General features: G+C 32.5%; 1 protein-coding gene across 4 annotated transcripts in view; it reads left to right on the top strand.

Annotated features, from left to right (window-relative positions):
* U2surp (U2 snRNP associated SURP domain containing) overlaps window positions 1-24,892 on the top strand; it is a 49,495-nt gene extending 24,603 nt beyond the window's left edge. For all 4 annotated transcript variants that reach the window (XM_076868574.2, XM_076868573.2, XM_076868572.2 and 1 more), the window contains 15 exons: window positions 2,322-2,426; window positions 3,344-3,410; window positions 3,488-3,651; window positions 5,196-5,358; window positions 5,766-5,845; window positions 6,702-6,789; window positions 7,729-7,851; window positions 10,252-10,408; window positions 11,594-11,689; window positions 12,437-12,503; window positions 14,681-14,840; window positions 19,134-19,244; window positions 21,740-21,858; window positions 23,012-23,188; window positions 24,348-24,892. In XM_076868574.2, the coding sequence (XP_076724689.1) occupies window positions 2,322-2,426; window positions 3,344-3,410; window positions 3,488-3,651; window positions 5,196-5,358; window positions 5,766-5,845; window positions 6,702-6,789; window positions 7,729-7,851; window positions 10,252-10,408; window positions 11,594-11,689; window positions 12,437-12,503; window positions 14,681-14,840; window positions 19,134-19,244; window positions 21,740-21,858; window positions 23,012-23,188; window positions 24,348-24,486 (1,816 nt within the window). In that variant the 3' untranslated portion in view covers window positions 24,487-24,892. The remainder of the gene's footprint in view (window positions 1-2,321; window positions 2,427-3,343; window positions 3,411-3,487; window positions 3,652-5,195; window positions 5,359-5,765; window positions 5,846-6,701; window positions 6,790-7,728; window positions 7,852-10,251; window positions 10,409-11,593; window positions 11,690-12,436; window positions 12,504-14,680; window positions 14,841-19,133; window positions 19,245-21,739; window positions 21,859-23,011; window positions 23,189-24,347) is intronic.
* The last annotated feature ends 205 nt before the right edge of the window (window positions 24,893-25,097 follow it).

Genomic DNA, 25,097 nt, shown 5'->3' with positions numbered 1-25,097 from the left:
TGGGAAAGTATACAGTTTTTGACCAGACATTGGTACGATCGACTCCAATAAATGTGGTTTTATTATAACTGAGAGACAATTTTTTTGTTTTTTGTTTTTTTTTGTTGTGGTTTCCCAGAATAAGATAATTACCATTTTAAAATAAAATAATGCACTTTAAAATATATTATCTTTTTGTACTACACTGTTTTATCCTGATAGAAAGTCAACATTTTTTTAAAAATAAGGAAATTACAAAATTCTTAAGGAAAAAAGTATGATTACAATTCTTTAATAATCTTGAATTCAAGTTAGCAACAACTAATTGTCAGATTTTGATTTTAAATAATCATGAAACATTTAAAAACTTTTAATTTTGTAAAAATAGATTTTACCAGTTACAAGCCTGTTTAAAACTATAGTGGGTTTTTTTTTCCACTAATAAAGCATTCACAGGAAAGTATTTTTTGTAATATTCAAAAAACATATATCCCATAGTATTTACTTGTGGCTCAGCTTATTTCTAAACAAAATTTTGAGTATACATTTTACTGAAAAGTCTTGACTCACCATTAGAGTGAACCCTTTGGTTTTAAACTTGCTAAACCATTTTTCATCTATCTTTAATACTGAAGTCAAGTTGCTTTTGACTTAATTTATACAAGTTTCTGGGTGTATTGTGTTTGTCCACCTAGTAAATGGTCTTATATATTATGATATATAAAATTTCCCTTTACTTTAATTTGGCTCACAGCAGTAGGAATTTTGGAATGAATCATAATTTTACAGTATCTCCCTTTCTTCAAAGTAATGTCATTAATTTTATGGATGCTGAGAATACATTCTCATTTGGATATCAACTGCATATTTGCAGAACTATTAATACTTCTATGAAGGAAAATAATTTTTTAAATTCAAGATTCAGTGATTTTTGTTAGTTTTAACAATTTATGGTTGAATTAATAGTTTTAAATGTATAGTTGCCCCTTTGTTAAGATTTACACCTGCATATAATTTTTTACCTCCTTTAGAATTAAATTATTTTTTTACTATGTAGAGATTTTAGCATCCACTTAAGTAGGTTTGTTTGAAAACTGTGAGAAAATAATTATAGTCAACATAAGATAGGTTATTTTATTGTCCATGTACTCTGAAACAGGGAGTTATATACAGCCAAAAAAAAAAAAAATCCGTCTTGTTCTATAACTATATTTATATTCTAGCAGTTATATGAACTTAATTGAGCTGGGAATGCTAAAGATGTAACTTTAAATGTGTGCCTTATACCAAGAGCCAATATCCTTTTGCTTTTCCCAATTGTTATTTGCCAGCTCTGTATGCTGGGCAGCTGGTGAAATGAGAAATTAAAAGCAGCTTATAAATAAGCTGAGTCATTTTTACCTGATACTATCATCAATGTCTGAAATTGTGTTTGGAGTCTTTTATTAGACATTTTAGCTTCAGATTAAAAAAAAAATCAGTAAAGGCCTTCTAAAAATTCAGAGAATAAATGACTGTAGGAAAAAGTTATGTATATTTATTTTTGGCTTAAATATTTGAACATCATGGTTATGAAGAATGGGAAGGGCATCTCACCATGTCCCCCAGTTTGGAAAGAGTAGGACTCCATTCACTTAAGGCTTTGGCAATATAATTTCTTCATTGATTCTTAACATGTAGGCAGAGTTGTACATGCCATGAATTGTGAACTAGTTTGAAGTGTGCTTCAAAGGGATGTTGCCTCATTAAAGGTCAGATTTAATAAAAACTCCATCTAGTATAATGTGTACCAGAAAAACACAGGAATTGGATGGATTTTTCATTACATCAGGCCTTAAATTTGACATGTAGTTTTGCATTTTCATAAATTATAGTCATGGTTATAACATTTCAATACAACTACAAAAGTGCTTGGATTAGGAATATTTTCTTTTAAAACAGACAGTATGTAAATTTTAGTGTTTTAATATGCAAGTTATAAGTTACTGGTTTTATATATTTACAGCTTTCCAATTAGTTGTGATTCAGGATTTAATGTTTTGCATTTGAAAAATAAAATTAAGTGACATTTAGAAAATTAAACTTCTATTACTATGAGGCTGTGTTGTGGTTTCCCACCCTCCCTTCACCTTTCCTACCTTCCCTCTCCCCTACCCCCACTGTCCCACTCCCTCTTAATGCACAAGGCATTATCGTATGCTCCAGGTTGCTTTTTTGGTATTAAATTCTGTTTTAGTCAGCAGAATGATCTTTTTCTGCTCAATTGTAGTAATTTAGGTCAAGTATAGTTTTATATAGTGGTAGGTCTGAATCCATTTTCTTTAACTGTGTTGTTGTTGTAGGAATTTGCTCGCCCTGATACATCGAATGATAGAGTTTGTTGTACGTGAAGGGCCAATGTTTGAAGCTATGATTATGAACAGAGAAATCAACAATCCTATGTTCAGGTGTGTAGTGTTTAAATTGTGGTACTATAACATAAAATTTACCATTATAATAATTTTTAAGTGTATAGTTTAGTGCCTTTTAAATCCATTCACACTGTTGTGTAACCATGACCATTATCCATCTCCAAAACTTTTTTCATCTTCCAAACCTGAAATCCTGTACCTGTTAAATAATAACTCTCCATCTCCCCAGCTCTTTATCCTCACAACCATTGTTCTACTTTATATATCTCTGAATTTGGCTTTGGGTATCTCATATAAGTGAAATTGTATGATATTTTCAGGTGTGTATTTTTAAACTGCTTTTAGGAATTAAGAATAAAATTTCAGAGTACAAGATTATTTTTGCAAAAGGATGTCAGTTGTTGATTAGAATGCTTAGATCAGTTTTTTTCTACCACATTTTGATTTAGTTAAATAGCATTGTTTTTAGCATTGTCTAGGAGAAAAATACTTTTCATTATGTTTTCAATGAAAGACACTCATAAACTATAGTTAAACGAGTTTGAAAGGAAATTGTTTATTTTCTGAATTGCTATGGTATCTAAGACATTAATTTAACACTCTTTAAGTAGTGTAAAATCACTACTTTTGAAATTACATGTTGAGAAAAATCTCTCCATTGCCTGACACAGCATCTGACCTATAAGTGTTCCATATAAATCATTGTAAGACCCAGCAAGAAACATGCCTTTTAAGTATTGAACTCGATCATTAATGTGGTCTGGATTTGGGACAGCAGGGAAGGGGTAAGGAACGGATGGCAAAATATAAGGAATTTTGGGGGGTCTCTTGATTGTAGTTGTTTTTTAGAACTAAATGGGCAAATAATATTTATCATTTGTTTATATTTAGTTGAAGATAGCCCTTTCTAAAAGAATATGATGTCTATAATGTTTTTGTTTTGTTTTGTTTAGGTTCTTATTTGAAAACCAGACACCTGCCCATGTTTACTACAGGTGGAAGCTTTATTCCATTCTGCAGGCAAGTAGAATTAATTGCTTTGTTAATTTCACTTTTGAGTTATTAGACCTTTCTAATAACTTCCTGGAAATTTTTAGGGAGATTCTCCAACTAAATGGCGGACAGAAGATTTTCGTATGTTCAAAAATGGATCTTTTTGGAGGCCACCACCATTAAATCCATACCTTCATGGAATGTCAGAAGAACAAGAAACAGAAGCTTTTGTAGAGGAACCTAGTAAGAAGGGAGCACTCAAGGAAGAGTAAGATGCTTTTTCTTTCTGTTATATATTCAGAAAAGTCACTTTGCTTTAATTAATAGTTTTATTGGTATAACCCTAAAATACAATAATTTTCTACTTGTGAATATTTAAAATATTAACATCTTTCATCATATGCTTTATAATTTTAAACATTATGGCAAATATATATGTCTGTTCTACTGACCGTGTCCTCTGCCTGGTGATAAAACTATTGATGATCTCTTAAACATGGCATTAGAATACTTCAAACTCTTACAGGAATTATCTAGGGACTCTTAGAATTCTTGCCTCTTTGAGTGCAACGTAAAGAGGAAAAATTACTGTGTGGTTAGGAGGGGGTCAGATGTTGACTATGCAAAGTCTTTCATAGAGCTTACAGTGTGTGAGCTGTGAGATGGCTGCCATGCAAACATGTTATTAGTGCTCACTCAGCCCTGGTAAATGCAATTAGCCTGGTTTAAAAAGCAGAAAGATATTTATCTATTAAATATTTGGAGGATGCTCTATATATCTCATAGGGAAAAGTTAGCTAAAAGAATTTTTAGCATTTAAAGTTAGACTTCATTGCATAGTCTATTAATCTTTTTTTTTAATATTTATTTTTTAGTTGTCGTTGGACACAATACTTTCATTTTATTTATTTATTTTTATGTGGTGCTGAGGTTGGAACCCAGGGCCCCACATGTGCTAGGCGAGCACTGTACCACTGAGCCACAACCTTAGCCCCTTCTATTATCTTAATACATGTTGCTTTGATGCACTGTCTGTGAGAGCATTTGCTAATGGTGTGTTACATATCTGAGTGTATTTGTTTCTGTAGGTATGGGTCCATTATTACTTTGATCCAGGAATCTGCAGGCAGCTCAAAGCCTAAATCTGACTACCTCCTGTTTTTGTAAATACTGTTTTATTGGAATATGCCCATGCCCATTTCTTTACATGTTGTCTATGGTTGCTTTGGTGCTATAGTAGTAGAGTGACTGACAGAGACCATATGGCTTGCAAAACCTAAAATATTTGTGATCTTATTCATTACAGACAAAGTTAGCCTGCCCTAATCCCATGCCAAAATGCTCAAGTAATAAGACTTCCTTCAAGAAAGGAGAGTAAAGAACAAGAAGGTTTTTTAGTATGATGAGATAATTGTAAAGATTTAGAAATATACCCATAATATTAAGTTTACTTAATTTGTAAGCTAAAAAAGTCATTGAATACTTTTAGTTTCAGGAGAAGTATTCTTCTGTAAATAAGTTCTTAAAAAAATGATAATGAGGGTCTGGGGTTGTGACTCAGCAGTAGAGTGCTCGCCTAGAGTATGCAAGGCCCTGGGTTTGATCCTCAACACAACATAAAAATAAGTAAAGGTATTGTGTTCAACTAAAAAAAAAAAAATTAAAATGATAACGAGTTTGGGGTACTTAATACATTCTTCAGATCTGTTTTATCTGAGTGGACTTTAAGGAGATTAGCTTGTGAGCAAAAACTATAATGGCATTTGAAACTTGTATCTGCAAATATTTATAATTTTAAAAATTTGTTTTCAGACAGAGGGACAAATTAGAAGAAATCTTACGGGGATTAACTCCAAGAAAAAATGATATTGGAGATGCAATGGTCTTCTGTCTTAATAATGCTGAAGCTGCTGAAGAAATAGTGGATTGCATTACTGAATCATTGTCTATCTTAAAGACACCTCTTCCTAAAAAGGTATGGGAATGGTTTCTTTTTCTGAATGTTTAATTAAGTAAATAGGAGATAATAGTTGACTTCTTTTTGAATTGGAATTGGTTTTCTTTTTGCATGAAGAACTTTGACAAAATCTTTCCCATGTAGTTTTATTTTCCTCTGCCTGGGAAACTTTTGTCATCGACATATAAGTAACCAACAACTCGAACTATAAATGAGTTAACAGATTTTATCCCTGCTAGTGTCATTTCCATGATGATGTTGCATTTCATATAACTTTTCTAATTTGGGAGTGATTATTAAATTATAGCTGAACATTAGCCTTATGCCCCTGATTCCAAGAAATGACAATAGAGTTTTTTTCTAGATATATTATTGGCTAATGGTTTTTATTTTTAATCCATTTGTGTTATCTTTTGGCATTATAGATTGCCAGATTATATTTGGTTTCTGATGTTTTGTACAACTCTTCAGCCAAAGTTGCCAATGCTTCATATTATAGAAAATTGTAAGTATAATGATATAAGCTGATATTCCCGAAATAAAATAATTAAGGGTAAGGAGTTTAGAAAAGAGGATCAATTGTTAACATCGCCCACAAAGAAGAAATAATTTGAATTTATTTATGGTTAGAGAATTCTCTTTTAAATTGGCCTGGATTTATTGAACTAAATTGCTGTTATCTGAATTATCAGTTTTTGGGGAAGTTTTAATTTTTATATCAGTTTTTAAATATCAGATTCTTAAATGTCGACAAAATAACAAGATAGGTGAAGTTAAAAAAATAACATCTTTTCTTATTTAGCTGTTGTAATAAGCAGTGTACGTAACAGCAGACATAAAGGAGTAGAGCAAAGATACAACATTAACTATAACATCTCCATTTTCTTCTGTTCATTGTTGTATGATTTTCATTGTTAATGTTTTTTTGAGGCATTAAGAAATTATACTGCTGTTCTATAATTAAGCTGTCTCTTCTTCAGGTTCTAAGAGTTCCTCTTCTGTGTTTATTTTATAAATTAGGCTCAGGAACAAAACTTGTCTCTGAAAGGAAATTTAGAAATGGATCCTACTCTGCTTTTGCTATGGTCAAGTCACTTAATTTTTTATAAGTTTCCTATTTATAAAACAGAAGTTGAAATAGATGGTTCAACTGTGTCCTAATGTAAAGTACCTTGTTTGTGAAGGGAACTAGTACTTACAACTCTTGGGGATCTTTACTGGAGAAAATGTAGAATAGTAGAAGTCAAAGCACCTTGATCTTAATTTTAAGTCCAAGAGGGGTTTTCATTGATTAGCATTTTGAAGAGGAGGTGCAATTTCAAACAGTTTTTATTTTAAAGAATATATTATTTAAATTTCAGTTTTGAAACAAAGTTATGTCAGATATTTTCAGACCTCAATGCTACCTATCGTACAATTCAAGGCCATTTGCAGTCTGAAAACTTTAAGGTATGTATATTGTTTTCTGTTTTTGCCTTAAGTGTTCTAGATAGGTGGAAGAGGAGGGCATTGGAGGGCTAGAAAAGCATATTAGAAGTTATTGTTTTAAAATTCTACTGCTGCCTTCATTATTTAAAAGTATAAGATAAAATACATCACTTTTTGTTTTATCAGATTAGTTCTAAGTGTTAATTATTTAAATATTTTAGCTATTAGGTGTCCCCCCCCCCCCCCACAGAGTACATTCAGAAGTTAAACTGTTTTGTAATGGTACATACAGTGTGGCTGGATTAGGGAATGTACATTTTTGTTATTTATATTTAGAAAGCATTTTCAGCTACTAATTTTTTTTCATAAGCAATAGACTGGTATTAAGAAAAGCCAAAAAATAACTTATAATTGAATAAGTAAATATACTTTCATGGGAAGAAAACTTTGTTAAGAAAATTTTTTAATTTTATATTAAAAAGATAGCCAGTGATCCCATCATCTAGAGGATTTAGACAAATCTATTTTTTAAATATTTTTTTCTGAAATGTTTACCCTAAGTTAGAACTGACAGTTTTGGGAAGGGCAGAGGAAAATGTTAGCCAGATACTTGAAGTATTTATTGGGCCACAGGGGATTCAGGTTAAAACTTGGCTACTTTGATTTTCAACTTTCCTAAATTTCTGTTAAGTCTACCCCAGAATATGACTCATGTTTAGTACTAATATTGGAATTGACCTTATGTGATGAAAAGCAAACAATTGTGGTTGTTCTGCTCCCCTTTAATTTGAAGGTGACACTGATTTTTTTTTTAAATATGAAATATTTGCTTTTTGAAAATTTTATGAAGGGTATCAGTTTAAAGGAAAATTCAGCAAATCATGATAGTTGTTTCTTAGGAACTGAACTTTGAGACACTGCCCACAATAGTAACTCATTTTCTATTTCCTATTTATTTAGCAACGGGTAATGACCTGCTTCAGAGCATGGGAAGATTGGGCAATTTATCCAGAACCATTTTTGATCAAACTACAGAATATTTTCTTAGGACTTGTAAATATTATTGAAGAAAAGGAAACCGAGGTAGGCATTCTATATTTGTCTGATTATTTTTGAAATTTGTTTTTGGACTGCAGTGTGGTATGTTACATATGTGAATAGCATTTCTTTTCTGTTTTTTTTTAATTAATTTTTATTTATATATGACAGTGGAATGCATTACAATTCTTATTATATATACAGAGCACAATTTTTCATATCCCTGATTGTATATACAATATATTCACACCAATTCATGTCTTCACACCTGTACTTTGGATAATAATGATCATCACATTCCACCATCATTAATAACCCCATGCCCCCTTCCCTTCCCCTCCAACTCCTCTGCCCTATCTAGAGTTCATCTATTCCTCCCATGCTCCCCCTCCCTACCCCACTATGAATCAGCCCCCTTAGAGGAAACATTTGGCATTTGGTTTTGGGGGATTGGCTAACTTCACTTGGCATTATCTTCTATAACGCCATCCATTTACCTGCAAGTGCCATGATTTGATTCTCTTTTATTGCTGAGTAATATTCCATTGTGTATATATGCCACAATTTTTTTTTTTATCCATTCATCTATTGAACCTAGGTTGGTTCCACAGTTTAGCTATTGTGAATTATAAACATTGACGTGGCTGTGTTCCTGTAGTATGCTGTTTTTAAGTCCTTTGGGTATAGATCAAGAAAAGGGATAGCTGGGTCAAATCAAGAATCAATAAATGGGATGGACTCAAACTGAAAAATCTTCTCAGCAAAAGAAACAATCTGTGAGGTGAATAGAGAGCCTACATCTTAGGAGCAAATCTTTACCCTTCACACATCAGATGAGCACTAATCTCTAGGGTATATAAAGAACTCAAAAAGTTAGACACCAAAAAAAAAAAAAAAAAAACCCACAAATAACCCAGTCAATAAATGGGTCAAGGACCTAAAGAAACACTTCTCAGAAGATGATTTACAGTCAGTTGTCAAACACATGAAAAAATGTTCATCATCACTAGCAATTAGAGAAATGTAAATCAAAACCACTCTTAAGATTTCATCTCACTCCAGTCAGAATGGCAGCTATTATGCATATAAACAACAAGTGTTGCTGAGGATGTGAGGGGAAAAGGTTCACTCATATACTGCCGGTGGGACTGCAAATTGTTGCAGCCAATATGGAAAGCAGTGTGGAGATTTCTTGGAAAATTGGGGATAGCATTTCTTTGTTTAAAAAAAAAAATCTATTGTTTAACACTAAATAATGATTTTTTTTTTATTGCTAAAATTACCAGAGCCCTAGAATCAAAGTTATATATAGTGGGAATTTTCTGTGTTCTGTCTTTATGTAAAAATTAGTGGCTTTTTTTTTTGATGGCATGAAAGATTTCTGATACATTAGAGAATGAGCCATATATAGATATTCCATGACTTATGATAAGGTCCCATTAATCCATTGTAAGTTGATTGTATCATAAATTGAAAAAAACATTTAATGCAGCTAATCTGTGGAATGTCATAGCTACCCTCCTATACCTTAAACATGCTCAGGACACTTAAATTACCTAACACAAAGCCTAGTTTTAAATTAAGTATTGAATATCTCATGTAACTTGCTAAATATCTGTATCCAAAAAATGGTGATAACTCATATCCATATGAGCATGTGCCTGACTGGGAGCTGTGACTTGCTGCTGTTGCCCGGCATCACAGGAAGATCATATGACATATTGTTGTCCTGGGAAAAGATCAAAATTCAAAATTTGAAGTACAGTTAACCTCTGAACGTGTATCACTTTTTTTTGCACCATTATAAATTCGAAAAATAATTGTAAGTAAGTTGGGAACAATCTGTATTTAGCATGACTTCATTTTATTAAAGAACTATATAAGTAAATACGTATATGAAAAGGTATAGCACATGATAGCAGATTCTATTCACCTCCATTCTGTTGCTTTTTACCTCAATAGTTCTTGAGTCTTTCATCTTTGATAGTCAAGCTGTACATTTTCACTCATGCAAGTTCCTTCCAGATCCTCCCTACTCATGGGTTTTGTTTCAGTTTCTTAAGTGGATAGTGTTTTCTCTTCAAAGTGAAACTTCCTTATTAATCATTCTAATAGGATGGTGATATACCTCATTATTGTAACAGTTATTTGTATGTTGTTGTGATTATCTGATTTCCTGACAACAATAACCACAAAAATCCTTTCATAAATTCTATGATTTGCTCATCATTGACTCACATGGTACTTGGCACTTGGTAAATATTATATAAAGAAAAGTACCAGTTTCTGTTTCATTGGCAGACTGGACAATAAACTATTATTGTCTTATGTTGTACCCGGGAGTGTGGGTATCCAACCAACCTTACTTGTACTGGATTAGGTTTATAGCAATGAGACTTTAACAAGCAAAGAAAATGTTACAGTTAGTTGTATGTGGTTCTACAGGATGTACCAGATGATCTCGATGGTGCTCCCATTGAAGAAGAGCTTGATGGTGCACCTCTAGAAGATGTGGATGGAATTCCCATTGATGCTACTCCCATTGATGATCTTGATGGAGTTCCTATAAAAAGTCTTGATGATGATCTGGATGGAGTGCCTTGTAAGTTCAGATTTCAAGCATTAAATGTAGTTAATAAGTTTAGTTACCAAAACTAATTTCTATTCATGCTAATATGGAAAGAATTATTTCTATTTAATATTTTAATAAAATGTTAAGGTGTCAAATTTTTCTGACTTTTCAAAATTCAAATATCCTTGAATATGTTTATACCAAGGTAATGTTTATACCAAGGAAAAGACTTTATTTTTAAAATATTTTTTTAGTTGTAGTTGGACACAATACTTTATTATATTTATTTATTTTTATGTGGGGCTAAGGATCATACCCAGTGCCTCGAATGTGCTAGGTGAGTGCTCTACCGCTGAGCCACAACCCTAGCCCCAAGGAAAAGACTAAATTTTTTATGGTCACCTTTCTTTGTTGAGATAGTCGGCCTCCTATGATATTAGTAACTTTCTTTTTGTCTTGTCAGGAAATTATAGATCAAATATTGTTCACAATTATATTCACAATGCCATGTACCTGGTCTTACCAGTTTATTATTACATTTCCGGTCTACAGATTCAGTTTTCTTAGCTGCCTAAAATTATGTTAAAATATTAAACAAATTAGGGATTTGATATTTTAGACAACAGTTAAATAAAGGTGTTCAAGATATATTTATTTTACTTCTGTGTTTCTTCATTTACTTAAAATATTACTAACCAAGGTTTTCTGAGTTGATATGTACAGTAGATTCCCCTTATTTGCCACTTTACTTTCAGTTTCAGTTACCTGCTGTTAACCTTGGTCCAAAAATATTATATGGAAAATTCCAAAAATAAATAATTCCTAAGGTTTACTTGTATCACAGTATAATGTTTTGATTATTCTACTGTATGATTGTTTTTGTTACTCTTTTACTGTGCCTAATTTATAAATTGAACTTTATTATAAATACGTATATATGGAGAAGTACAGTATATAAGGAGTTTAGTGCCTGTCTGGTTTCAGGTATCCACTAGGGTCTTGGAGTGTGTCCCTCATAGATGGGGATGGGGTGGGGTTCTGTATAATGTTAAAAACTTGGACCTCAGAAGCATCCTTGTTCTTGATACTATCAATATTTTTCCATGTGTGGCCTTGTTTTACTCTGTTTTTTAATAATTGAGTAGATATTCCTGAATGCAGTAGCTTGGATCATCCCTTAGTTGTGAGAATTAATAGTTCTTCTTTCTCCATTAGTGGATGCAACTGAAGACTCAAAGAAGAATGAGCCTATATTTAAAGTTGCCCCTTCAAAATGGGAAGCTGTAGATGAATCTGAATTGGAAGCACAAGGTGAGTAAAGGTATAGCAAATATCAAGCTTCAAAAAAATGAGTTCTTGGGCTGAGGTTGTGGCTCAGTGGTAGAGCATTTGCCTTGCATGTGCTCTGGGTTCGATCCGCAGTACCACATAAAAATAAATAAATAAATAAAGTAAAGGTATTGTATCCAACTATACAACTAAAAAAATTTTTTTTAAATTGAGTTCTTATAAATTAATCATTGATATGTTTGTATGTGTGTATTTTCCTTTTATGTTTTATAACATGATTCATTCTAAAGATTCAATGTTAACCACATTTTATGTATAGTGTGAGCTTTTATTGTGGTTGCTGTTACTCTAGTAATAATTTCTTAGATTCTTAGATTCTTCAGTTGGGAGGCATTGAGAGTAATCAGAGAAATACCAAAAACTTTTAAGGTTAAGGCATTTCAGTAGAAAGTATAGATGGGAAGCTATCTGTTTGAGAGGTCAATTTCAGAAAAATCATAATGCTTATTATTAGATGCAGTTTGGACCTAGCACTTAATTGATAGATGTTACCATCCAGCACAGAAAGAAGAATGACAAATTTTTTATCAGTTTTGAGTCTGAGTAAAATTGTAGGTGTTAGGAAAGAGATTTTACATAGAATTGGCTGTTCAAAGAATACATAAACAGATTACAAACTTCTATAGTATAAACATTCAGTTCTTAGGCAGCAGCTGAAAAAATGCTAATTTACCTTGTGATATTGTATCCTCTTTACTTTTCGTTTAGCTGTAACAACTTCTAAGTGGGAGTTATTTGACCAGCACGAAGAATCAGAAGAAGAAGAAAATCAAAAGTAAGAATCTAAGTTTCAAATATACTGTTTCCAGTGCATATACACTCCTTTTTTTTCCTTAATGGTTGAAGTAATAGTGAAGAGGAAAACTTCACTCTTAAAAGCACTTGTGAGAGGGTTGTTTTTACTTGTTCATAGTTTTTCTATTGAATAAAGAGATTTGGTTTCTGTTCATGTATCTTGTTTCACTTTGCTTTTGAGTTTATTTTCTGTGATTGTACATTCTCACTTGGTAATTGCTAAATGACTGACTACATTTGTTTCAAATCTTTGTTACCAAATCTACAGAAAAGTGATTTATTTATTTTTTATGAAAATCCACAAAAATGATTTAAAAAATGTGAGTGGGAGCTTCTTTTCTGTTATTTAAATGTAACACTTCAGCTGAACTAAGAATGAATAAAAGAAGTACAACCTTTTCTTCGCAGCATAGAGAAATTATATTCTTAATTTTGTTTTTTGGTAATTACTCCAAAATTGTTTTTGCATTTGACAATACGTGATTATAGGAATCTCTGTTCCCAGATTCTCCTGCAAGATTGTATTTGTACTTTGTAGGGGGCGTTGAACATTTTAAACATTGCAAAGGAAATAGATTTTTAAGTAGGAAGAGGTGGCATCAAGGATGTAAAACAGAGGCTTTTATTTTAAAAAATATCTCTGTAATTTTTTTATTATTCCCAAATGGAAGAAGGAACAGGGGAAAGTTCCTTTTTGTCCTAGCATAACACAGAAATTTATGTGTATTCTACTTATTTCCAAATATATAAATGGGTCTTTAGAATGTTAAGGAAGTATTGTGGAAACACAGATTGATATGATGAGGAAAACTTGTTACAGTGATGTCTTTCCAGAAATGGTGTGATCAGAATAGGTCAGCAATGGTTATGATAAAGTAATGGAAATAGCTGTCTGAGGTTGAGGAGTTTAGGAGTCTGGTTTAATTCAGTTTGCTTTAAAACAGTGATTATCTTTAACTCTTTAATGTCCATGATCCTATCATTAGTCACATCTCATGAACTTGAAGTCACTGCTTTAAAATGTGTATTGTACTCAAAATAATTAATTTAGAAGGCAGGAAAGATAGGAAAGCCATCAGAGAACTCAAAGAATTCGAATATATTGTGAAGTAGGTTTTATTTCTAAAGGTATTGGGAATTTTTTTTTCTTGACATAAAGTTGTTATTTGTGTTAATGTTTGGAATATGACTGTCTTTTAGTATTGATGTTGAAATAATTCACTGATAGCATGAATAAGAATAATTTATACTTTTGTTTTTTTTTTTTTAGGAACTCCAAATAAATCTTGATAATATAAAAATAACTATGAAAGTGAGGGGAAAGAATTACATAAAGAACTTTCTGATTCTTGAAATTCTCTTATGCCTCACTACTACTCTCTAGTGGCTGAATCCAAAATGCCTTTTTACTTAGAGCTGCTTTTTGAAGCTAGTGATTATTGCATTTGTGGGAGAAATGTGATTTTAACAAAAATATAGCCTATTAAGACTTGGAAGAAGAATTCCTAAAAGAATTTCATTTGTAATGAATTCTACATTTTAATTTTGAACTTCCCTTTTCTTTAAAAGAAGTGCAAAAGAAGTTGTGATGAGAACTGAACCTGGAACTATTAACTGAGGGCTAAGGCCAAAATCAGTTAAAACAACTGATCAGGCCTTGAAAAATTATATTAGCAATTTGAAAATATGTATATATTTATTGTTATCCAAGTAACATAGCTCTTGGGGTTTTTTTTTTTTTTTCTCTTTTTTCTTTTTATACTGGGGATTGAACTGGGGCCTCACAAATAAGTATTGAGTTACATTCCCAGCCCTTTGTATATTTTAAAATTTATATTTAAATGTTATATTAACTATTGCAAAGAAAATTTTTTGCAGAATGAAAGGCACACAGGCGTCATTAACATAAGCAAAATTTATTAAAAGTGTCATGTTGAAGCTCAAACTTATTCTGTGGAAAAAATGAGTTTTACAAAATTGTCTATAAAATATTATTTACTCAGATATTTTACAAGAAATGTTTTAGGGATGAATTGTCCTCATATATTTTGCTAATGTTATTTAGGCTCTATGACAGTGAAAAATAAATTTCCAATCTGTAAAGTGTAACCTTTTTTTGATGTCTTGACGTACCATGTATTCTACTTATTTCCAAAGTCAAGAAGAAGAAAGTGAAGATGAAGATGATACCCAAAGTTCCAAATCTGAAGAGCATCACTTGTACTCTAATCCAATCAAAGAAGAAATGACCGAGTCCAAGTTCTCTAAATACTCTGAAATGAGTGAGGAAAAACGAGCTAAGCTTCGTGAGATTGAGGTCAGTATGGCAGTGACACTGAAGCTATACTCCATTGGCTTTTCACCTTCTCCGTCAGGTTCAACTCTCTCTTGACAGCATATTTGGGTACATACCATTTCCCCTCTCTGCTTAGAAGCCTCCATTTTTTTTGAGCCTCTCAGGTCTCTTAGTTTAAGCATCCCTTCCCTCATAATAGCCTTTTCTTCTCTTGTGGACTCTATTCCTTCTATTTTTTAATTTTTTTAAATTATTATTTTAGTTGTAAATGGACACAGCACCCTTATTTATTTATCTATCTATTTTTTTTTTTTTTAATGTGTGCTGGAGGATCGAACCCAGTGCCTCACATGTGCTAAGCAAGCACTCTGTCACTGAACCACAATCCCAGCCCTGTTCCTTTTGTTTATCTCTGTGTAATTTTACATGTATTGTGGGGTGTGCATGAATTTTGTTTGCTGCCTTACTTCATTGATTAATGTCTTTCCTTTTGTTTTATCTCTAGAATATGGCAGGCACATAAGAGAGCCTCTGAAGAAATAAATTCTAATTAATAGATTATATTTAATCATGTAGGAAATTCATTACATTTTGAATGTATGCAGTATGTAACTAGGGAATGATAGAATATTTTCTGGCACCCTCAAGTGATATTTACATTTTATTATAGGGGACTAAAATATGTCTACTTTTAATGACTGGGCAAAGAGTAGACATTGAGTGGGTCATAACTTTAAGAGGAGAAAGATATATAGGAGAGCCCAGACCATTTCATGGACTTTCCCTCCATACTTCCATCTCCTTTTTTTAAAATGTCCTTTTAAAATCAAAGCTATTCAGACATGTCAGAGAAAGAAAGATTTTTTTTTTTTTTTTTAAGTATCAAGGTAATGAAACATTCCTAGCAAATAACAGCAGTGGTCAGTCTAGAACATAAGAAGAGTGTTATGTCCATTCACTTAACAGTTTTTTGAATATTTACTTCATGCCATAAGCAGTTAAGTACTACTGGGTGGTATAGGTTTAAAAAAGTTAAAAATAAGTCATTAGTAGAAAGCATTAAATTATTCACATGTTAAACTTTGTGCTAACAGCAAATTCAAACACAGCTAACACTGAGTATCATTAAATACTGTGCTGATTGCTGCACAATCAATCTCTTCAAAAACCTTATGAGGGAAATACTGTTATCTTTATTTGGCAAGTGAGTAAATGGAGATAGATTTTAAATAACTTGTCTAAACCATCCATGTAATAGTGGCACAATATGTATTGGAGTCTAGATGATCAAAAACTAGAGACAGAGTAATATAAGCTCCAAGCCACAAAGCAACTTAGACATTATTTAGCCCAGTTTCAATGTTTCACAGTTAGGGGTTGGACCTTTTTTGATGAGCACATGCCCCTTCCTAACTCTCAGTCCTCCTTCTATTTTACTGAGAGGCTTTGCCTAACTGACATAATAAAACTGTTAAAATACAAGTAAATATTGAGTTCAATAAAATAGATTTTCTTGATAATTTAAGTTACCCCTTATAAATGCCAAAATAGACTATTTAAAATTAGTTTAAAATGTTCTATTTGCTTCTTAACATAAAGAGAAGAAAGCTGTATAATTTAGCTTTTTCTTAACTTGGCTGGATTTTATGAACATTATTATTTCTACATTATATGCATATATACGTGTGGGATATACATGTGTGCATGCACACCCCATGTACATACATAAGAGTATACATTTCCATGCTTTGTGTGTTCTGTTGTAGTCTGGCTTCTCCCTTTGTTAAATATTCAGTGGCTGTTTTTCCTGCTTTCATGGTATCTACCTTTCACAATTGACTCATTGGATTTTGATTTGGAACCAAGTCCTTAGCATTATCTAATTATCTTATTCTTCTCCCTTATTTGCTAGTACTGAGATTTAGTCACATGCAATAAAGATTTAATCACATGGAATAAAGTTTCACCTTGGTGGATATGATATTATAGTGTTGACCAGGAACAGATTCTTAATTTTTCAGATACCATGGAGTAGTACCTAAATAGCATTGCCTTTTCCTATTCCGCTGTCCCCACTTCTGCCAGAGGAGTTGGAAAAGAATAGTGGACTGGGAGCCAAGTGAAGGATCTTCTGTATTATTGAAGGAGAAAGATCACTTTCTAACCTGGTCCCTAAGGAAAGAATGAGTAGTTGAGTAGGAAGGTGAAACCTGGTCATTATCCCAAGGCAACAAGCCATTGTGTGGGCTACTTTCTTTTACGTTGAGGCCTATAATCACCTTTTTTTTTCTGGGTACCTTGGACTTTTGATTAAGCCAGAGGTAGACTGTATCAGCAGAAACCTAAGTTGGATTTTCTTTTTAATATTTTTTTTTAAGTTGTAGATGGACACAATACCTTTGTTTATTTATTTTTATGTGGTACTGAGGATCGAACCCAGCTCCTCACATGTAAGAAGCAAGCGCTCCACTGCTGAGCCACAACTCCAGCCCCTAAATAGGAATTTTATAATGATATTTTTAAAAGATTGTCTAGGAAGTTCTCCTTTCCCATAAATGACACTCAGTCTGTTTTTTTGCCCTTTGGATACTTAATTCTGATTTGCAAAACATATTTTGATTTATTCTGGTCAAGGCTGCATACAGTGATGAGATCAGCCATTTATATTGCTGTGCACCCCCATCTTACAATCTAAACTTATATCTTACTGGGGGTGGAAAGCCTAAAACTGTCTTTTAAGATGTAATAATCATTAAAACATGAAAAAAGTGCAAAGAATTGTAAGATTTTAAAAGGAAGAGGAGAGGACCTTAAAACTCCAATTATAAAACCCTTACTTACTATGTACAAAAGTGAAATTAGGTAGTAAAAGGGAAAAAATTAGAGAACTTATTAAAAACATTCATCAAGTTCAAAAATCATGAAAATACCACTTTAATTTTGGACTGGGAAGAAATTATAGCTTGTTTCCATTTTATTGGAAAGTCTTATTTGTAATGACAAGTGGGGGTAGAAAGCCTAAAACAAATGAGACCTTGGTTTTTCCAATATAAATAAAATGTGTAGCAGCACATAGCCCATTTAAAGGACATATCAATGTCTAAATAAAGCAGGATTAGATGTTAACCTCTGGTAATTCCATTAGACCAGAATGCATTCCCCATCTCATTGAGTAAAACTAGATTGGACAGGTTTGGGACTTTACAGGGTGGATTCATCTAGGATCCGTGTACTTCCCACCTCAACTTCCGACAATCACAAAGTCCTCATGATCTTTACCTTATTTGCTCTCCATTAGTCCAAGAAGAAAGTATCTGTCCTTGGAAATTTCTTGGATGATTTAAGCTCCTTTAAGCCTCCAGATAGTTTTTATTTTAGCTGTTTTGTGAAATCTTCAAGTTCAAAATACATGATGAGTTTATTCATTTTAGTATTTTTTTATGTAGTAGTAAAAAAATATTAAAATACTTAAATCTCTAGAATAAAATGAAATTAATCTCACCTATTCCATTCTTTTTCTCCCTGTAACTGATTTTACCAGTTTTTTATATATGTTCTCTGATTACTATTGCAGATTTTTTGGTGTGTTTGTGTATAGTTAGCCAGAAATCTCTATCTGAACATGTAGGTAATTTAGTTTTACAAATAGTGTTGCAGTGAATATTCTTGTATAAATAGGTTTTATGTGGACATTCTAAAGGATAAGTTATAAGATATGGAATTAAAACATTTTCTGATTTTTAAAAAAAAAATCAGTATTGTCTTAAAAAGTACTTTCTAAATATGACTTTAATATTTTCTTTGTACGTTGATATTCAGTGATTATATTGTACTAGAAATAGAGTAAATCTTCAGACTGTGCAGCTCTGTGTAAGCTCTAACACCAACTTTAACCAGAATACTGCCTTTGTGGATGTGGGTGTGTGTGTGTGTGTGTGTTTTAATCTATTTTCTGTTGACACGTATCTTCCTGGCAGTATGCTTTCCTCCAGTTTCCTTGCCTTTCTAATTTGGGGAACCAGATCCCAATTCATAATTGTGTTGAGAGAATAAGTTCTTTAGGGTATGAAGCATGTGGTTTTTTGAGTACTCTCATGGCTGTGTAGAGAGCATGTGACCTGATGTCTGATTACTTGGATTCTGTGTGGATGGGCTTGTCTGACAAGTAGCCTTCAGATAAGACAGTTTTATGTTTAGGTTATATTTTGAATTATTGCTAATCAGGTATCACTTTACTGTAGAGGGGAGCAAAATGGTTCTTAAGAAACTATAAGTAATTGAAAATACTTATTTTAAAAATGTTTTATTTCACAGCTCAAAGTTATGAAGTTTCAGGATGAATTAGAGTCTGGAAAAAGACCTAAAAAACCAGGCCAAAGTTTCCAGGAGCAAGTAGAACACTACAGAGATAAACTTCTTCAACGAGTAAGGAATAAATATGTTTAATAATGTATGATTTCCAAAATTACTTATTTGATGTCTTAGAATATTAGTATATTGGTATACTTAAGGAAAGTATATTTCCATTTATATCCTTTGATGTATAAATGTTGTATACTGGTGGACAGTTAGAAGCATGTGAGTTTCAGTATTTTAAAACCGTTTCAACTTGGAAAAGAGGTCTTAAGGCAACAGCATACTATTTTATTCAGGGTACAACCTGTGGACTACAAGATTAATCCTAGTGAGAGCATGCTTTCAAAACTGAAAGAACCCTACAGGAAGAAGTTTATGACAGTGAGACAACCGTTACCCTGAAAACTGGCACCGAAATACAGATGGAAACAGGGTTTGAGAAATTCTAGTGTCAGGAAGCTGTTTTAGGACTTCTGTAAATGGTAGAGAATGGCTTGTCAGTGAATTCCATGTTTTTAAATTTTTTTTTAAGACATTGATGGACCTTTATTTTATTCATTTATTTATATGCAGTGCTAAGAATTGAACCCAGTGCCTCACACATGCTAGGCAAGCGCTCTACCACTGAGCCACAACTCCAACCCCTACCCCAGAATTCCAAGTCTTTGAGGGACTTTGTATTTTTGTACATAAAAAAATATGTAGGAATAGGCAGAGAATTCTAGAAGTAGCAGTCCCACATGGTAATTGTTGAAGAAACTCAGGAATTTTGGTGGGGGTGCTATTTTAGCCTATATTTTGATTGTCTGAAAAATAATAATGTAATAATGGTAATAATAGAACTAAAAACAGAGAAATAGGAAAAAGTTATAGAAGGGCACTTGAAATGATTCATTTGCAGAACCAATAATGGGGAGCAGTCCAGTAAAGGGACTGAGGTGCTGCACAGACCTGTGGAATCCTAGTGCCACTCTCTGATGTGCACCTGGCTTTTCTGTGAAACTGGGGTGATGTTTCCAATTCTGCAAGATTGTTAGATGATAACTACTATTATTATGCTTTATTATTGAATTAGAATTTGTGAAACATTGTAAGTAGTTTAACTGTAGTATGGTTTCCATATAGTAGGCATTTCAATCACGAGAATATTTCCTAAAGATCTCCTCAGCACCACTTGTAAAATTTGTACTTTGTATGTTGTATTTGTAAAAATATGAATGAGATTTTTTTTTAAAAGATGCTAGTAATCTTTACCCTCTGAATTCCTTTGGAATGGTGATAGATTATTTATCTGTACAGAAACCTTCTGGTCCTCACTAATCCTAATGGTAGCAAGTTTAAAATGAGTAATACATGTATGACCACTTTAGTCCCCTTACATTCCATGACTGTAGTTGTAGACAAGCTTGTGTTTTGTGAAGGCATGTGCTGGGGATCAGTAGACTATGCCTGATTTTGTAGGTTGAATTTTATTAGAACACTGCCATGTCCATTCACTGTGTATTGTTTATGGTGGCTTTTATGCTGCAGTGACAAGAGTGAGCACTTGTGACAAAGACTGTATGTGACCCACAAAAACAAAATATTTACTATCTGACATTACAGAAAAAGTTTTCCAACATCTGGTATAGGCTTCTATAACTTCTTAAAAATTGGAATTGTCAGCCATCAAATAGCATTTTGATACATATCATAGAGGAATTCTTGTTGAAGAACCAGTTGTCTGGATTTTTTGTCTGTAACCACTCATTTGTTTATATTGTTAGCAATACAAATCAGAATTTCAAGTGACATGAGCAAAGAAACTATTTTCTGGTGTACATAATTGTATCATTATGTAGTCAGTATATTTTTATAAATTAGCACTTAAAGTTTCTATTATAGCTGGTATTTGTTTCTCAGTAATAAAATTTTTGTGGAAGATTATTACGAATAGCCATTTTCCTCTTTTCAGCTTTTTCCTTTAATAAGAGCTCCTTGAATAAATCAACTTGCTGCGCAGTTAGAAGAATTACTTTTTACTAATTGTAATCTGTGATGGAAAGTTCAGTGCATTGCTAGCTTTTTCTGATTTTTTTTTTTTTTTTGAATTGGGCAGTGGGTACGTGGGATTAGGAAGTAGGACAAGATCTGACTGTAAAGTTTGAACTAAAACCCTGACTTCACCATTCAGTGTGACTATAGACATTGTACTTGATCTTTCCAAGTCTCAGTTTTTATCTCTAGACTGATGGTGATATTACTGATCCTAGGGGTCTTGTAAAGGATTACATGAAATAGTATATGGAAAAATGTTTAGTACATGACTTGGGCTATGGTAAGCACTAAGTAAATATGTAGCTGCTATTATTATTATCATTATAATGTCATTATTGTTATAATGGTAATTATTAGTACAAGAACTAGTTTTCCTGGAATGGTAGATTTTTTTGAAAATGATATTGTATCTTAAGTAATGATGTTAAAAAATGTTTCCTAAATGAGAAAATATTGTTACATATAAGTGATTAACCTTGATTAATTTTTTTAAGCAACTAAATATTTTCTTTATAAAAACAAAACAGGAGAAAGAGAAAGAATTAGAAAGAGAACGAGAAAGAGATAAGAAGGATAAAGAAAAGTTGGAATCTAGATCCAAAGACAAGAAGGAAAAAGATGAGTGTACTCCAACAAGGAAAGAAAGGTATAACATCCTGATGTGTACACTGGTTTTGCAATAGTTTTTGATTTTATAATATTCTCATTATTGATGCCAACAAACTGGAAGTGTGTTTTACAATAAACTTGTTGACTCCTGCCTGCAGGAGGCAGAGTTAGCTGAAAAAATGGAGTAGACAATTGCTGCTTGGTTTTAACTAAGTAGGGCATCTTCCCTTTACATGTATCTTATGGTAGCCTTAGCCTTAGTTGAGTGCAAGTATTCAGTTACAGTATTAGGTATCAAACATGAAGCTTAAATAACAGAGCAGCTTGCTAGATATTCCTTTTTACCTCCGTTATAAGAATTTTTTTCTGGTTTCTGTGCTGAGGCTGCTACCTGTAAACCTCTCTCAGTCTTATTTTGAAAGGAGATTGTGTACATAGGCCACAGGGACTTGCTTCTTGCTTTAAGTCTTCATTCTAAGCATTTCTCTTTCAGTTTTTATCTCTTACTATCGTAGTTCCTAAGTCTCTTAGGAAGGAACATTGCTTTAGTCAACATAATTGAGGTTTTTCAAATAAAAAAAAAACACCAAATAATTGCAAATAAATTCTGGTTCACCCTTTCTAGAGTTACTTCAGGTAACGCTAATTGTTTTGGTAACAAAAATCTGTCACTTTTTGTTATATTATTTGACATAATTTCAGATTTACAGTAGTTGAAAGAATAAAGAATTTCTAGGTTCCCTTCTACATCCCCCAAATGTTAAAATATTTCTACTTCTGCTTTATTTTTCCTTTTCCACTCGTGATTCCAATCATTTAAGAATAATTGGACAATAGGATGCCATGTTATCTTAACCATATTCATTTAACCTCAATAAAGGTATCAGATCAGAAAAATAACGTTAAAGAAAACCTCACTGTTATCTAATCCAGAAACTTAATTAATTTTGTTGATTGTCTCAGTAATCTGTCTTAGAGCAAAAGAAAATTTAGTTTAGCTGAATTTAGTTTTCTCTCGATCAATCTATTTTAAGACTTGTTCTATATACAAAGAACTTTTGAGTGTTATGGAAAATAATATTAACACAGTGGTGTAAACTGGTAGGAATTAATTTGTCAATCTAATAAAAGAAAAACACATACCTAATCCTTTGCTTACTCATGAAATGTTTTGGGGCTTTGTTTCATAGGAAAAGGCGACATAGTACATCCCCCAGTCCATCTCGCAGTAGCAGTGGTAGACGAGTGAAATCCCCATCACCAAAATCGGAGCGTTCAGAGCGTTCAGAGAGATCTCATAAAGAAAGCTCTCGGTCCAGGTCATCTCACAAAGATTCTCCTAGGGATGTTAGCAAAAAAGCCAAAAGGTAAATATGCAAGCCATTTTTTACAATATTTTAAATACCAGTATCCTTATTATTCTACAAGCTTTTGAACATAATTTGGTTGGCAGAGTTTTAAAAGAGAGATAACAGTTTCATTTTAGGTTGTTATTCCCCACATCCCTACCCCAGGCTCACATGACTAAAGTACAAGAAGGCTCCCAACAAGTTAAAGACCAGCTGAGAATTTTCGATGTATCCAATGTTTCCTGTGGTGTGGGGGTAGTTGCTTTGCTTTTCATTTTGCTCTTTAGTTTCTGTAGAATATTCTCAGATTATGTCAAAGCTGAAAGAAAAATGCACCCCCCATAGGAATATTTTTAACAAGTTTGTGGGTAGGGATTTGTGGAAATAAATACCATTTATACCATTTCTTCAGTATGTAATTTAGTATTTTATATTCTTTATTCCTTTTACTTCATAGAACTAAAAGTGGTTCAGAAATGTTTTATTTATTTGGTATTGGATTTTTTTTCCGAGAGCTAAAACTGCTTTATATACTAACATTTTATTATTGTAACTATTAGTAAAATCTTTCAGTAGGGTTCTCTTACAGTATGTATATATGTATATATGTGTACTTGTATATTTCTTCATTTTGAAAATCTTCATAAACAACACTTAACAAAATTAATGCTCTCAGATGATGCCTTTGAATCATATTGTAGTAATTTGAAGTTTTTTCCCTCAAGATGATAGGTTGCAAAGCTGCTGTGTTTTAGGTGCCATTTTGAAAGTTACCTTGTAGATTAGAGGTTTAAATTTTGAGAACATTGGTTAACGGTGGGCTTGTTAAAAATGCAAATTCAGTCCCTGCCTCTAGAGATTTAGATTCAGTAGAGCAGGGGTAGGGAACATAGAAATATTTCTTTACAAATAGGTGCTTAACTGATGATCATTGATGAATTGCATAGTAACTACAAAATTGTGTGTGTGTGTTTGTGTGTGTGTGTGTGTTGCCTATACACACACTGGGCAAAATATAAACTTGAGAAGTTCAGTCTTATTTTAGTGACTTTCATTGTGCTCTCTTAAAGATCATTTTAAACAATTTATGGATATGCAGTTTTGATCACATGATAAATTGTGGTTTTTTTGTTGTTGTTTTGTTTTTGTTTTTGTTTTTGTTTTTTTGTTTCCTTAGATCACCATCTGGGTCAAGGACACCTAAAAGGTCTAGGCGATCACGATCTAGATCCCCTAAAAAATCAGGGAAGAAATCCAGATCCCAGTCCCGATCTCCACACAGGTCTCATAAAAAGTCAAAGAAAAACAAACACTGACATATGTTTTTAAGATGCTGTCACTTATTGGAAATGCGATTTTGTTTTGTGCCTGAATGGTCTGTTTTTTAAAAAAACAAAACAAAAAAAATCAAATGAAAGAGCATTCCTGGGTTTTTTTTTGTTTGTTTGTGAATGCATGTGTAAACTCATGAGTAACTGCATCTGTAGACCTGTCATTGTTTTATATTGTATAAATTACTTTCATTGTGGCTGTTTCTGAAGATGAAATTTTTATTGTGCTAATGAATTTCATCAGAAATGTGTATAATGGATCTGCTGGCAGTAGTAGTATTTTGTTTTAGGATGTTGTGACTTAGCAAAAATAATACAGATGTCTTCCCCCCTTTTGTAGCTTTGACAATTTGAATTAGATTTCAAATAAAATCTGAACAGAAAAGTATAATGTTGTTTTTTTGCCCAGTTGGTGATATCAAGTCCCTTGAATTCCTACAAAGTGAATTTGGCATTAATGTTGTGTTTCTTATACCCTTTAATGCACTTTACAAGTTCCAGTGTTCAAGTAGCTGAAGTTTTATATTTACTAAGATGAATATCAAAATTAAGGGACCTGAAACTACTATTGGTAGGTTTGCTGACTAGTTTTCTTC

This window comes from Callospermophilus lateralis, chromosome 10 (genome assembly GCF_048772815.1).
Source record: "Callospermophilus lateralis isolate mCalLat2 chromosome 10, mCalLat2.hap1, whole genome shotgun sequence".
Taxonomy (NCBI): domain Eukaryota; kingdom Metazoa; phylum Chordata; class Mammalia; order Rodentia; family Sciuridae; genus Callospermophilus; species Callospermophilus lateralis.
Note: the sequence above shows the minus strand (reverse complement) of the source record. Positions and strands in the feature narration are given on the sequence as shown.